This window comes from Mirounga leonina, unplaced genomic scaffold, assembly GCF_011800145.1.
Source record: "Mirounga leonina isolate KUSES-001 unplaced genomic scaffold, KU_Mleo_1.0 Mir_488, whole genome shotgun sequence".
In the NCBI taxonomy this organism is placed as follows: Eukaryota; Metazoa; Chordata; class Mammalia; order Carnivora; family Phocidae; genus Mirounga; species Mirounga leonina.
Genome location: NW_023270777.1, coordinates 1,928,592 through 1,943,667, shown reverse-complemented (window position 1 = coordinate 1,943,667; position 15,076 = coordinate 1,928,592). Strand labels below are relative to the sequence as shown.

The 15,076-nt window shown below is 51.5% G+C and overlaps 1 protein-coding gene across 2 annotated transcripts; it reads left to right on the top strand.

Moving 5' to 3' along the window:
* The first annotated feature begins 2,047 nt into the window (after nt 1-2,047).
* On the top strand, nt 2,048-6,696 carry LOC118000174 (C-type lectin domain family 10 member A-like). Of its 2 annotated transcripts, none has more exons than XM_034989800.1 (10): nt 2,048-2,432; nt 3,135-3,229; nt 3,835-3,951; nt 4,259-4,354; nt 4,448-4,519; nt 4,620-4,691; nt 4,868-4,954; nt 5,040-5,191; nt 5,436-5,539; nt 5,678-6,696. In XM_034989800.1, the coding sequence occupies exons 2-10, from the start codon at nt 3,163-3,165 to the stop codon at nt 5,832-5,834; spliced, it is 924 nt and encodes a 307-aa protein (XP_034845691.1). In that variant the 5' UTR covers nt 2,048-2,432; nt 3,135-3,162; the 3' UTR covers nt 5,835-6,696. The 2 variants fall into 2 exon arrangements, with proteins under 2 accessions (XP_034845691.1, XP_034845692.1); XM_034989801.1 differs by having other exon boundaries at nt 2,920-3,229.
* The last annotated feature ends 8,380 nt before the right edge of the window (nt 6,697-15,076 follow it).

The window sequence follows — 15,076 nt, the reverse complement described above, 5'->3', positions numbered from 1 at the left end:
ACTTTATTTTGGGGACTGGGAGAACTAGTGTGTGTGTGTGTGTGTGTGTGTGTCTATGTCCGGGCATATCTGTCACCCGGATATCATCATAGCTCCTCATCAGGACTCTCGGTTTCCACCCTCCTCTCTTTCATTCCCTCCTCTGCCCCAACCCCTCCACAGTCTGCTCCTCTAACTCGGAGTAAAAACAAATCCTTAACTATAGTCTGAGGGCCCTAAAGAATTGGTGCTCCACGTTTTCCCTCTGTGACTCATCTACTCCTCGCCACTCTAGCTCACTTCTCTGTAAAATCTCTGGCATCTCTGGCAAATGGATGATCCTTGTACACACTAGACATTCTTCCACCCCAGGGCCTTTGCACTTGCTGTGCCTTCGTCTGGAACCCTCTTCCTCCTGGAGCTCCTTGTGACTTTTGCCCAGACATTACTTTCCCAGTAAGGCCGATCCCGACACCCTACTCTTGATGGCCTTATTAAAAACTGACCCTACCTCACTTCCCCGCTGTATTTTCTTCCATATGTCACCAGGTGACATTATATAGATTTCACTCATTTATTTAATCTGTCACCTGCCAAGATGTAAATTCTGTGAGGGTCTGGCCTTTTTTTGTCAGTTTGTTTGCTTCTGAAGTGTGCGTCTTCCGGAGGAGAGTGCCTGGCATGTTGTAGACCCTCGGGAGGTACCTTCTGAATGGATGAGTAAATGAGTGAGCAGAGGGAATGTTCTCTGTGGGAAAGATCCAACAACGCACAGATGGCAAGTATGCCCCGATTACCACGTGAGTACAATGCAACACTGTTGCGGACATGGACGATCTCCCCGACCCCCGCCTCTACCTCTTTCTGGGAAGGACTTGGGGCCCAGTTGTGGGGAGTGTGACCTGTGCAGACAGCCACCCCCCCCCCCGAGGTCATGGCCCTGCGGGGCTGGCCGGCCCGCGGTGCCTGAGCGAGGTGGGGTTATGAAGGCCCCAGCTCAGCCCGGTGCCGACAGCTCGGACAGACAGCTCGGACAGACAGAGCTTGATTGCCCAGAGCGCCTGTGGGTTGGCTGCAGCTTTGTGGGGCCTGTGCAGCTGTGTGCCTTCTCCCGTTGCCCCCTCCTCCTCCTTCCCTATTCCTCTCTCAGGTGTCGGTCCTAAAACATAGCTTGCACCCCAACTTCAGTCTCAGCGTTGGCTTCCAAAAACCCAACCTGGGACAAATAACGCGATCCGAATACCAAATATTAAAAAGCAAGTAGGGGCGCCTGGGTGGCTCAGTCGGTGAAGCGTCTGACTTTGGCTCAGGTCATGATCTCAGGGTCCTGGGATCGAGTCCTGCATCGGGCTCCCTGCTCAGCGGGGAGTCGGCTTCTTCCTCTCCCACTGCCCCTCCCCCCTGCTCTTTCTCTCTCAAATAAATAAAATCTTAAAAAAAGGCAAGTAGAACATAATCCCATTTATATAGAAAATATAATCTAAGATGCATTTACTTTCCTTCTCTACCTTTGGAGACACTTAAGTTCCTTCCTGTGAAGAAGATTGTGTGTGTGAATTCTGGGCAGCCCCCTAAATGAGATTTGCAGGTTATGGGAATCGGTGGATTCCCTTTCTTGCAGAAGGTTCTCGTACAGAGCTCCCAGGCCAGGGTGTCAGGGGGTGCTGGGCTTGAATTCTGGCCCTTGAGCTCAGCAGGCCTGAGAAGTTGGGCAGCCCACACCCCAGTTCCGGGCCTCAGCCCACCATCCAAAGTGCCTCCCAGGCTTCTCGTGGGAACCGAATGGTTAATGCCTGGCATGGGTCTGGCCCCATCCCTGTTACAGGTTTGATTTTTCATCAGTTTTTCCTCTCCTGGCTCCTCCCTCCCTTTCCCACCCAGGAAACCCTACTCTGCCCTCTCCTCTTCCCTCCTGCTCTGACCATGGTGGCCAAGGCCCCCCGGGGAAGCTCATGAGCCAGGACTCAGTGGGATTGAGCAAGAGCAGAGAAATGGGCTCCTCTGGACCCAGCTGTGCAGTGCTGGGGACACAGTTCTGGGAACTTCAGACGCAGGAAGTGAAAGGGGGTGTGGGCGGAGGCGATAGGCAAACTGCACCTCTGGTCCCTTCTGGCCTGGCTCCCTTCTCCAGAATGGTAAAAATGAGGAAGTCAGGGGGGCTCCAGACGAGCGGAAAGGGAGTAGATACACCCCGGAGGAGGAGAGCAGAGCTGCCCCGTACCCACCCCCCACCGCACGCAATCTTTGCCTGAGTCCCCGCTCCAATCCCTTCTGCACTTCACCGCCTGAAGACGGGGACACGTGAGATCCCAGCTGACAGCCTGCTGGGTTCTGGTCACAGGTGACTCCTCCCTCACTGTCCCCACCTCCGCTCTCCAGGATTTCGTGTTTTTCCAGTTTTGGTCATTACTGCACAAGGAACCCCAAAATTGCAGCCTTCGGACATTCTGCAGGTAACGGGGCTGGGTGCTTAGGGGAGACCAAGGGAACAGGGAGGATGTCAGGGAGAGCCCAGAGCGGGGACTGTGGGTCTCAGGTGGGAGTGAATGGGAGGAAATGTAAGGGGCAGCTTGGGGACTGAATGGCCAAGTGCAGATTTCAGCCTCCATTCCCTTCACTGGATTGGGCTTGAAGTATGGCGGCCAAACCTCACTCACAAACTCAGCCCTATTCCAGTCCCCACCCCGGCCGCAGGCTTGACCCTAATACTAAGCCAGTTCCCCCTTAAGTCCCAACCACAGCTCTGACTTCAGAGTCAACTTGAACGTTCACTCCAGCCCCAACCCAAAGTTGACCCTGGACTTCGTTTCCAGCTTTGGCGCCAGGCTGAGCCCAACCCCATCCACGGCTCCGATAGGAGTCCCAACCCCACCTGAGCAGGAGATGCCCCTCGGGGCCAGGACACAGTCCTCCCACTTTACCTCCACCTTCAATTCCCAGCTCGACCTGCCCCCCACCCAACACCGGTCCTGACCCCACTTCCAACCCTACCTGTACACTCATCCCCAAGCCTCTCTCCACCTTGGGCTCATCCTCAACACGAGCCTCGTCTCTCCTTTTGACTCCGGTCCCGACCTCGGCTCCAAGGAGCCCCAGCCTCCCCCTTGGGCCCAGCTCTGGCCTCCGCCTGGCAGCTGGCCCTGCCCGCCTTTCAGCTCTGACGGCCCCCGTCTCGGTCTGAGCATGTCAGTGCAGTATGAAAAATTCCAGCCCTTGGAGAGTGAGAAGCAAAGCCAGCGGTCTAGAAATGGTAAGTGGAAGGGAAAACGTTCCCTCCCTAGATCCCCTCCTCATTGCGTAGAGCATTCCTGCTGTGCTGTCATATCTGCACCCCCACTGTGTGTAGTGGGGGGTCCCCCATTCTGAGGCGGTCCGGCCCCAGGCCCTGGGGACCCCAGTGTGAAGAGGATTCAAGGTCCTGAGAGAGACAGGGACGGGGACAGGGAGCGCCACAAGGGGCCTGGGTTCCTATTCTCTGGGGGAGGAGCGTCTGGGTTTGGAAGGAAACTCACCCGTGACCCTGACCGTGCAGGTGAGTGGGAGCCTTGGAGGGCTTGGCTGCCCCAGCTCGGTCTGGGTCCCTCTGCCCCCTCCCCGACTGTGATGGGACCTTGCGCATCACCATCATCCCCACTCCGTGGGTGCCTGTGTACGTGTGTTTCCCCGCAGGTGTGAGCGGCCATGTGACCGAGGACTTGTGCTGGTCCAGGAGGGGCCAGAGGCCTGGGCGTCCCCTGCCCCCCAGCGTCCTGGGGCAGCCTCCCACCAGCATCACCTGCGCCAGCCCTCCTCCCCGACAGGCCCCAGGGGCTCTCCTCTCCCAGTCTCCTGCCCTGACCCCGTCTTCTCTCACAGGGCTGCCTCCTCCTCTGTCCTTCCTGCACTGGCTGTGCTCTGGCCCCCGGCCTCTCCTGTTCTCCCTGGGCCTCAGCCTCCTCCTGCTGGTCGGCATCTGTGTGATCGGCTCCCAGAGTGAGGGTCGCAGCATGGGCAGGGAGGGGAGAACGCATGGGGCGCCGGGCGGGTGGGTCGCTGCGAGGGACAGTGGTCTGTAGGGTGGCTGCCAGCTCGGTCACTTATCAGCTGGATAACGTAGCCAAATGGCCTAACCTCTGGGAACTTCGTTTCCTCATCCCGGATACTGGGTAACAGTAGTGCCTGTCCCTTTGGGTTGGGTCACGTGCGGACCCAGAGAGACAAGGCAGGTCAGGTGCCCTGCTCAGCACCAGCTCACAGAGGGCGTGATACATCCCAGCACTGCTTGTCCCATCCCCATCAGATTCCCAGTGTCGGAGGGACCTGGCGACCCTGAGAGCAACTTTCAGCAACTTCACTGCCAACACTGGGGCGCAGGTCCAGGCACTGAAATCCCAGGGTGAGCCCGGCGCGGAAGGGGTTCCGGACAGGGGCGCCGCGGGGGAGGGGGGCGCTGAGTCTCGAGCACCCACCAAGTCCCCATGTCCTCCAGGTGGCCATTTGCAAGAAGTGATAACATCTCTGAAAGCCGAGGTGGAAAATCACAAGCAGGGGTTGCAGGCAGGTGAGAGACCCTTCAGGAGCAGGTGTGGAAGGAGCCGAGGGCTTTCGGGGCAGAGGTGGGGGTGGGAGCAGCGCGGGGTGCTGAGCGCCCTCCCCCGCAGCCCGTAGCTTGAACGACAAGGTGTTTTCCCTGGAGAGCAAGCTGGAGCAGGAGCAGAAGGAGCTCAAAGCAGGTCAGTCCCCCCTGCTCCCCCTCCCGCTCCCCCGTTCGCCCCCCCCCTGCTCCCCCGCCTCCCCTGCACCGGGATGGGGCGTGCGTGGGAGGGCACCGAGCTTCCGGGGGCCGGCCCCCCGCAGGGACCTCGGGCTACCGGGGACTCGCTGCACTGCCCACCTGCGTGTGTCCCAGGTCATTCCGATACCCTCCTTCGGGTCCAGCAGTTGGCCAGAGACCTGAGATCCCTGACTTGCCAGTTGGCCGCTCTCAAGAACAACGGTGAGGGGTGTGCGGGTGCTGGGCCCCATTTCCTGCTCGTCCCAGCGCGCGGCGTCTCACACCCTCTCCACCCCTGGCCCCGCAGGCTCTCAAAATACCTGCTGCCCCCCTAACTGGCTGGAGTACGGGGGCAGCTGCTACTGGTTCTCGGGCTCCGGGAAGACCTGGGAGGACGCCGACAGGTACTGCCAGCTGGAGAGCGCGCACCTGGTGGTCATCAACTCCAGAGAGGAGCAGGTGAGCGCCGCTGGTGCGCGGGTCCCACGACGCGTCCTATTTAAGGACGGGGTTCTCAGCCTTGGCTGCAGGTTGGAATCACCTGGGGAGCCTGACACCGCCTGGCGGCTGAGCCACCCTCAGAGATTGGATGGGCGGGGGCACTGAGATAAACACCCCAGACCTCAGCAGATGGCATGACGCGTCAAGTGCGAGGAGCTGGCGGGGCTCGGGAGACGTCACCCCTGCCCTTCTGTCGTCCCAGACTTTTGTGCAGGGCCATATCGGCTCATACACCTGGATGGGCCTCAGTGACCCTGAAGGAGTCTGGAAATGGGTGGACGGGACGGACTACGAGACCAACTTCAAGTGAGTGCGCCCTGGCTTTCTGTGCCCTTCTGCGGCCTTGCACCCTTGCTCCTCCAGGCTCTGGCCCTCAGCCCCTGGTTCCCGGACCCCCGGGGTGCCCTCTGAGCGTCCCAGCTGGCTGTGGTCCTCTCCCTGCAGGAACTGGAAGCCAGGCCAGCCGGACGACTGGCACGGGCACGGGCTGGGCGGGGGCGAGGACTGCGCGCACTTCCACCCCGATGGCAAGTGGAACGACGATGCCTGCCAGAGGGCCTACCACTGGGTGTGCGAGGCCGGCCTGGGCACCGCCAGCTAGCGCGGCGGCAGGTGCTTCCCGCAGAACCGCTCAGCCGGCGGGGAGCGGGAGGGGACCTTCCTGTGAGACCCCTCACGAGACCCTGGGGAGAGGAATGAGCCCATGGACGTCGGGGCGCTGCCACCATTTTGAATGTTTTTCTCCTTGGCGTCCAGAAGACTCTCTAGAGTTCAAGGGTTTGCTTTTTTAACCTCAGCTGCGTGGAGGTATAAGACATTAGAGCTGTACGTCATTGTGATTTGATAAACATATACCCTGGGAAGGGGTCCCCCGTCCAGTTAATAGCTTCACATATTCATCTCGTGTATGTGAGAACACGTAAGTTCTGCTCTCTTGGTAAATTCCAATTATACAATATGTAAGCAACTGTGGTCACCCTGAGATCCTCAGACCTTATTCAACTAAGAGGTGCAAGTCGGTGAACCGCTCCCGATTTCCGCACTCCCCGGCTCCACCATCGTACTCTCTCTTTCTCTGAATTTGACCTTTTTTTTCCCCCCCGATCCACATTCTGTTTAGAATGGTGCGGTATCTCTGTCTCTCTGTCTTATCCACTTGGCATAATGCCCTCAAGGTCCATCCCTGTTGTTGCAAATGGTAGGATTTCCTTCTTTCTCATGGCTGGACACTGTTGCCTTGTATACCCACACCACATCTTTATCCATGCACCCACTGAGGGACATTTCAGTGGTTTCCATATCTTGGTTATTGTGAATTAATGCTACAATGGATATGGAAGGGCAGATGTCTCTTTGATACTCTGTTTCCATTCCCTTTGCCTACATGCCCAGAAATGGCATGGCCGGATCACATGGCAGTTCTATGTTTAATTTTTTGAGGAAACTTCTTACTATTTTCCAGAGTGGCTGTATCAGTTTGCTTCTCCCCAGCAGTGCAGGAGGGTTCCCTTTCTCCGTAACTTTGCCAATGTAAGTTTTTTTTTTTAATCATTTTTTTTAAAGATTTTATTTATTTGACAGAGAGAGACACAGCGAGAGAGGGAACGCAAGCAGGGGGAGTGGGAGAGGGAGAAGCAGGCTCCCCGCCGAGCAGAGAGCCCCCCCATGCAGAGCTCGATCCCAAGACCCTGGGATCATGACCTGAGCCGAAGGCAGATGCTTAACAACTGAGCCACCCAGGCGCCCCCATTTTTTTAAATCTTAAAAATCAACTTTATTGCGATCTAATTCCTACACAATAAAATATACCCATTTAAAGAGTAGAGATGACTTTAGACAAATGTAAATACCTAGGTAACTACCACCCAATCTAGATACAGAGCATTTCCATCAGCCCAAAGTTTCCTTACCCCGCCCCCCTTTGCTGTCTACCCTGCTTCCTGTGCCTAGGCAGCCAATGAATGACCTGCTTTCTTTCGCTATTCACTGGTTTTGCCTATTCTAGAATTTCACAGGATATACTCTTTTGCGAAACCTTATGTATTTCACATTGCCTGATTTTCAGCAATCTTAACATAGCAGAATGGAGAAAGCTAAGTGAGGCCTTGGGCAGTCCTATGTTACTGTGAAAAGAGCATTTCCTTTTTACATACATTTGAGTTCAATTCTTTTCCATCGCTTAAAAGCTGTGTAAACTTAGGCTGATAAGAAAAGGCAGAGCCCAGAGCTGTCGGGAAAAGCCGGTAAGATGCTCAGGTGTATTGGTTAGCGATCACTGCGTAAAAAACCACCCCAACTAGCAGGGGCTTGAGGCAAAAACCACCATGGAACTGATACAAAACTAGAGGTAGAAGTTATATTTGAAAGAAGTCTTACTTCTGGAAAACCTATCTGCATAGTTTTTCCTCAAGAAAAATAAAATAAGAGCTGGATGACACAAAAGAACATGGCAAAGAGTAAAAGATATTGCAGGGTTTGTTTGTTTGTTTTTTTTCTTTAACCCTTCTAGGGGCGTCTGCCCAGCTCAGTCGGTAGAGCATTCTTTGATCTGTTTGCCTTTGGTGTAGAGTTCTAGAAAAGTTATCACATGCAACTCTTGATCTCGGGGTTGTGAGTTCGAGCCCTATGTTGGGTGTAGAGATTACTTAAAAAATAAAATCTTTAAAAAAAATAACACTTCTAAAGAAAGGAAGAAACCACAGAGAAAACTGAAGCTATAAGAGTAAACTTAAAATATCATAAACATAAAGCATGGCTGAGGTAGGGAGTATGGACGTCAGAGAAGAACAGAGTGCAAAGGGAAAAGCAGGGAATGAATGTAAATAACAGGAAGGTGGAAGGAAGCTTTGGATGATGGAATGGAGGGACAACATTGGGGCGATGGTCTTCAAGACGAGGAAAAGAACAACAAATGTAGGAAAAAACCAATCCCATGACACAAACCTATTAACGTGAAAATGGGAATCTATTTTACCTACAATAGTTTCAAAGACTGAAATATAGGCCTTGAATGTATTTGTTTTTTTTTTTTTTTTAAAGATTTTATTTATTTATTTGAGAGAGAGAGCGCTCATGAGAGGAGAGGGGGGAGGGTCAGAGGGAGAAGCAGATTCCCCGCGGAGCAGGGAGCCCGATGTGGGACTCGATCCTGGGACTCCAGGATCATGACCTGAGCCGAAGGCAGTCGCTTAACCAACTGAGCCACCCAGGCGCCCCAGGCCTTGAATGTATTTGAAGAAGACCTTGTCACTGAGTGAAGGACAGAAAGCAAGACCTAAGCACATGGACAATCATGCTGCCATTGGGTGGGAAGACTCAGTTTCATCAAAATGTCAGTTCTCCCGATAATTTTAATGCCATTCCAATTCGAACCCTGGTAGGGTTCTCTCTTTTTTTTTAATCAAAGTTTTTATTTTGAAATAATTTTAGACTCACATAGAAGTCGCAAAAATAGGACGCCTGGGTGGCTCAGTTGGTTGAGCGTCTGCCTTCGGTCATGATCCCGGGGTCCTGGGATCGAGCCCCGCATCGGGCTCCCTGCTCAGCGGGGAGTCTGCTTCTCCCTCTCCTTCTGCCTGTCACTCCCCCTGCTTGTTCTCTCTCTCTCAAATGAATGAAATCTTTAAAAAAAAAAAAAAAAGGAGAAGTTGCAAAAATAGTACAAAGAGTTCGCTCTCCTGACAGTGACATCATACAGGACTGTAGTAGAATTCTCAAAACCAGAACATTGACATTGGTACAATAGTATTAACTAAACCACAGGCCCTTCCGGGGGTTTCACCAGTTTTTAAATTTTTAAAAAGATTTTATTAGAGAGAGAGAGAGAGAGAGCACAAGCAGGGGGAGCAGCAGAGGGAAAGGGAGAAGCAGGCTCCCCACTGAGAAGGGAGCCTGATGCGGGACTCGATCCCAGGACCCCAGGATCATGACCTGAGCGGAAGGCAGACACTTAACCGACTGAGCCACCCAGGCACCCTGGTTTCACCAGTTTTAAATGCATTCTTTGATCTGTTTGCCTTCGGTGTAGAGTTCTAGAAAAGTTACCACATGTGTAGATTAGAGTAGCCATGACCCCCCAGTCAGGACACAGCTCTGTGAGAGCAACTGAGTCATACTTCCCCACGTCTCCAACTGTGGCGGCCGCAGGTCTGTTCTCGGCACTCTCATCTTGTCACGTTGCCAAGGTTACATAAGCGGAATCATGCGGTATTAACCTTTCAGGATTGGCTTTTTTCCCTTGGGAGGTATCCCACTACCTGGCTGGGTGGTGGCCGAACCCCAGGGACTCCTGGGCCCACCCTGAGCTACCCTCCGAGTGGGACACAGGAGAGCTCAAGAGAAGACTCTGGATGCGTCCTCGGAAATTTGGGAGCCAACATGCCTTACTTGGCAGGAACAGCCTGGAGGCAGAGAACCGGGGCTGGAGCTGCCCCGTGCATCTGTGGGTCAGGCTGCACCTGGTTGTCTGGTGGGGCAGGGATGTCCGAGAACCTGCAAGCCTGGAGGACTCCATGGAAGGAGTGAGCTTCCGTGATGGCGGGGGCATCAGCCGGGGCAGCAGAGCCTCCGAAAACTCAAGGCCCAGCGCGGGTTTACAGGCTACTGCTCGGGCTTGAGACATCCAGGGATGACCCTGCAGGGAACGAGTGCATGGTGGGGCGACGCAGAAAGGCTGTGGGTGCTCAGGTGCGCTCTGGGCAGAGCTGGGGGCGACCGTCGCAGGGAGTGCCTCCTCCTCCCGAGGGACCGCTGGGGCGGGGTGCGTCCCGTGGGGTCTCAGGGGCACTGGCAGCAGGCCGCATGGAAGAGCCGGTGTTTGGATGCCCACTGAAGAGCACCCTAACCCCACCACAGCACTGGTCACGTATGACCGCGGGCCCCTCTCCTTTATGTCTCTCCCTCCTCTGCATCAACCCTGGAGGAGCACAGAGAAACACAGTGAGGGGACAGGGAGAGAAAGAGTGAGGAAGAATAGGGACGGAACAGCCTTCTCGCCCAGTGCAGCCCCTCAGACCCCAGCAAGGGCAACCTGGGGCAGGGGGTGCTCCGAATGCTTGGGGATGAGGTTTGGGTTCGGGCTGGACTGGGCATTTCACAGCTGAAAATGAGATGGTGGGTAAAACTTAAATGACCACTTAGCGATACACACACCCAAGACACTTTCAAGGGGTGTGGGAAAGAGACTGAAAAAAGTCTATTTTTGGACTTTTGTACCAGAGGGAGACAAAGAAAGCTATTTCTTGATTGTTCTCTACCACGTTCAACCTATTTAATGAGCAAATTATAGATAGATATGGGAGAATTATAAGGAAAGTTATTTGCAACTCGAGGACAACAAAATTTAAAAGCCGGAGGAGATGGATGGCAATCCAGCAACAGATGAATCTACTAAAGTCGTCCAAGAGGATAGAAAATCTGCAGACTTAAAATCAGAGACGATCACATATAGATAGTTAAAGGAGGATATATTTGGAAGTAGATAAGCTGATTCTACATATGAAACTTCATATGAAGTTTACTTAGAAGTGAGAATATCTAGGCAAGTTCTAGAAAAAGAAAATAATGTGGGTAGATTATCCACAATAGTTAAAATAGTGTGGAGCTGGTATATGAACAGACAGTTCAAAAGAACTGAACAGAAAGCCCAAATACTTGAAGGAATTCAGTATATGATAAAAGCGTAGTTTATTCCATGGAGGAAAGAATATTCAGCAAATAATGTGTTAGCAAATGGATGGGCATATGGAAAATTAGAATCAGATCTTTATTTCAGTCCTTAAAGTAAATGAGTTCCAGGTGACTTGAGAGTTCATTGCAAAAATTGAAATAATAGAAGAATTAAAAGAAAACAGGGAATAATTCTCCCATAATCTCAGAGTGAGGAGCCCTTTAAAAGTATGACACAGGGGGCCCCTGGGTGGCTCAGTCGGTTAGGCAGCTGCCTTTTGCTCAGGTCATGATCTCAGGGTCCTGGGATCAAGCCCTGCGTTGGGCTCCCTGCTCAGTGGAGAACCTGCTTCTCCCTCTCCCTCTGCTGCTCCCCCTGCTTGTGCTCTCTCACTCTGACCAATAAATAAATAAAATATTTAAAAAAATTTTTTTAAAGTATGACCCAGGAGCTGTAGGAGAAAAGATTTAACAACAAAAATATATAATAAAGCTGCATGGAGAAAAAGTTACAAAGTCAAAGGGCGATTAGCTGAGATTGTTGGCAACACAGAAGGCAGCGAGGGGCTAGTTTTCTGAATATATTACCAGCTCTTACAAATAAACAATAAAAAGTCAACACAGTCACAAAATGGACAAAATATGTGAACAGTTGATATCAAAAATGCAAAAAGCTCTTAAACATATAGAAAGATGCTCATCCTCAGTTATAATAGGAGAAGTACAAGTTAAAATGACCGTAAAACAATATTTAATCTATTAGGCTGTCAAAGACCAAAAGGCTTTTTATTTATTTATTTGAGAGAGAGAGAGCGAGCGAGCATATGAGCAGGAGGGAGAGGGAGAAGCAGGCTTCCTGCTGAGCAAGGAGCCCCATGCGAGACTCGATCCCAGGACCCTGAGATCATGACCTGAGCCGAAGGCAGACGCTCAACCCACTGAGCCACCCAGGCGCCCCAAGACCCAAAGGTTTTTTAAACTCACCATGTCAGTGGGGTTTGGGGAACCAGGCATCTGCCCACACGGCTGCTGGGAATGTTGGTACAATTCCTCTGGAAAACAGTTTGACAAAACCAGTTAACATTAAAAATGCAAACAATTCCACTGTTCATTTCTCCCACAGATACACTGTTCATCATACCGAAAGCTAGTTGACAATCTAAATGTCCACCAAGTGATGGCATACCTACCAAATGGAATGTCATGCCCATTAGAAAGAAGAACCCAGCTCGACAAGGAAAGATTTCCAAGGTATGTGGTGATGTGGGAAAATCAAGGTATAGAACAGTGTATGAAATATGCTACTCTTTAGATAAAAAAATTAAATATGTTTGTAAATGCATAGAGTATGTCAGGAAGAATACACATGAAAGGATGATGCTTTGGCTTCCAGGGAAGATTGAGGGGCTAGGGAAGAAAAGGAAGGGAAAATGTTCATGGTGTCTTCTTGTTCATGTCTGTCTTCCAAATTTGGTGTCATGCGTGTATGTTACTAATTTAAAGCAAACAAAACAAAAATGCAGAAGGTCCAGGAGGTGGTCCGTTTGTACAGCTGAGTTTTATTGATCTTAAAAATAACTAGGTTATTCCAATGTGACTTAAATTGTTCTAGGTTGTAGGGAAAGATTGATATCTCACTAGCTTATTTTTCTTTCTTTTTCTTAAGTAGGCTCCATGCACAATGTGGGGCTTGAATCCATAACCCTGAGATCAAGAGTCGCGTGCTCTCTTGAATGAGCCAGCCAGGCGCCCCTCACTAGCTTATTTTTATTAAACTAGCATATCTCAGTACCAAAGCTTGAAAAGGTTCAAAGAGAGAAACTGCAGTCCGGTGATATAAGTAAGAAAATGAGCAAAAGTTCTAGCTGAAATTCTGGCAAATAGAAACCACTGGTGCATCCAAAGAATACTGCACAATGAATGGCCAAATAGGATTTATTCCGGATATACAAGGCTGGTTCAGCATCTAGAATTCTATCATCATAACTTTATTTTTTTTAAGGTTTTATTTATTCATTTGAGAGAGAGCGCACAAGCAAGGGAGAGCAGCAGAGGGAGACGCAGGCTCCCTGCTGAGCAAGGAGCACGATGCGGGACTCGATCCCAGGACCCTGGGATTATGACCTGAGTCGAAGGCAGTCGCTTAACCAACTGAGCCACCCAGGCACCCCTCATCCTAACTTTCTTTCTTCCTTTTTTTAAAAAAAGATTTTATTTACGTATTTGACAGAGAGAGAGACACAGCGAGAAAGGGAACACAAGCAGGGGGAGTGGGAGAGGGAGAAGCAGGCTTCCCTGTGGAGCAGGGAGCCCGATGCGGGGCCTGGGATCATGACCTGAGCCGAAGGCAGATGCTCAACCGACTGAGCCACCCAGGCACCCCTAAGGTGTATTTTTTTAATTAATAAAGACCAACAAATACATGACATTGAAATTACTAATGAGAAATTTTCACCAGTTGGGGCGCCTGGGTGGCTCAGTCGTTAAGCGTGGGATCGAGTCCCGCATCGTGCTCCTTGCTCAGCAGGGAAGCCTGCTTCTCCCTCTCCCACTCCCCCTGCTTGTGTTCCCTCTCTCACTGTGTCTCTGTCAAATAAATAAAATCTTTAAAAAAAAAAAAAAAGAAAATTTCACCAGTTCTTACAAGCTCTCCAAGTTTGGAATGAGCGAGTCAAGGTCATGCTGTAACTGTCACCCCCACAACAGCAAAGACAAAATCAAGTAGAGCCTGGTCGCCGGTGGTGGCCGTGTCACGGACGCCACAAAGAGGAAGCTGTCCCAGCTCCGAAAAGTCAGAATCCTGGGGGTGGGCTTGGTTAGATGAGGGTGTGCGATTAGTGACAGGGTCTGAATATTAAGAATATTAACGTCCAGAAGACGGGGCAGGGACCAGCAGGAAGCTCCACTAATCTGGGACAGCTGATGCATCAGAAAGCTCAAAGACAAGTAAAACACTAACAATCACCACCCTGAATTTTCTTCTGACTGGCAAGAATACATTTCAAAAGGGCACCTGGGTGGCTCAGTTGGTTAAGCGACTGCCTTCTGCTCAGGTCATGATCCTGGAGTCCCTGGATCGAGTCCCGCATCGGGCTCCCTGCTCGGCAGGGAGTCTGTTTCTCCCTCTCCCACTCCCTGTTTGTGTTCCCTCTCTCGCTGTGTCTTTCTCTGTCAAATAAATAAATAAATAAATCTTAAAAAAATATATATATATATATATATTTCAAAAGAAGACTGCTCCTGGGGCGTCTGGGTGGCTCAGTCGGTTGAACGTCTGCCTTCAGCTCAGGTCATGATCTCGGGGTCCTGGGATCAAGCTCCACATTGTGGGGGGAGTCCCTGCTCAGCAGGGAGTCCGCTTCTCCCTCTGCCCCTCCCTCTGCTTGTGTTCTCTTTCTCTCAAATACATAAAATCTAAAAAAGAAGACTGTTCCTTAATTTTAAGAGACTGCTCATGCTGGCTCTCTAATTTTGCAAACAAACCTTCTGTATTCAGAGTTATAGGAGACCCTCTTCTGATAGAGGACTTTGGTTTGAAAAAGATAAAACTGCTCATTGGTGATTATGCCAGCTTTTCTAAGTTGTTTCCAGAAACAAGGAGGCTTAGGTGAGGAGGGGATGAGACTGCGGAAGGAATGGTGTGTGACCCTTGTTTCTTTGGACTAGTCTGAACCCCTATTAGAATCCTACCTTAGAAGGACTCTTTGGCTTTAAGCTACAGAAAATCTCTGGATTTAGGTAATGCAGAAAGACCATCTGTTATACAAGGGAGTCTCCTACAACCTGTCAAGGGTTGGATTGTGTCCTCCAGAAAGATATGGGGAAGTCCTAACCCTCAGCACCTGTGACTGTGACCTTATCTGGAAACAGAACGGATGCAGATGTCATTAGTAAAGACGAGGTCAGAGTCGAGTCCGGTGGGTCTTTAAGCCAGTCTGACCGCGGTCCACACGACAGACGCAGACACACAGGGGAGAAAGCCAGTGGCCGCCCGGGTAGCCTGCCGAGGACGGCCCGCAAACCAGCGGAAGCCAGGAAGAGGCCAGGACGCGAGGCAGGGGGGTGTCTTCCCTCCAGGCTTCGGAGGGAGCCCGGCCCGGCTGGCCCGGCCGGCCCTGCCCACACCTTGGGCTCAGGCTGCAGCCTCCAGAACTGAGACAATCCACTTCTGTGGTT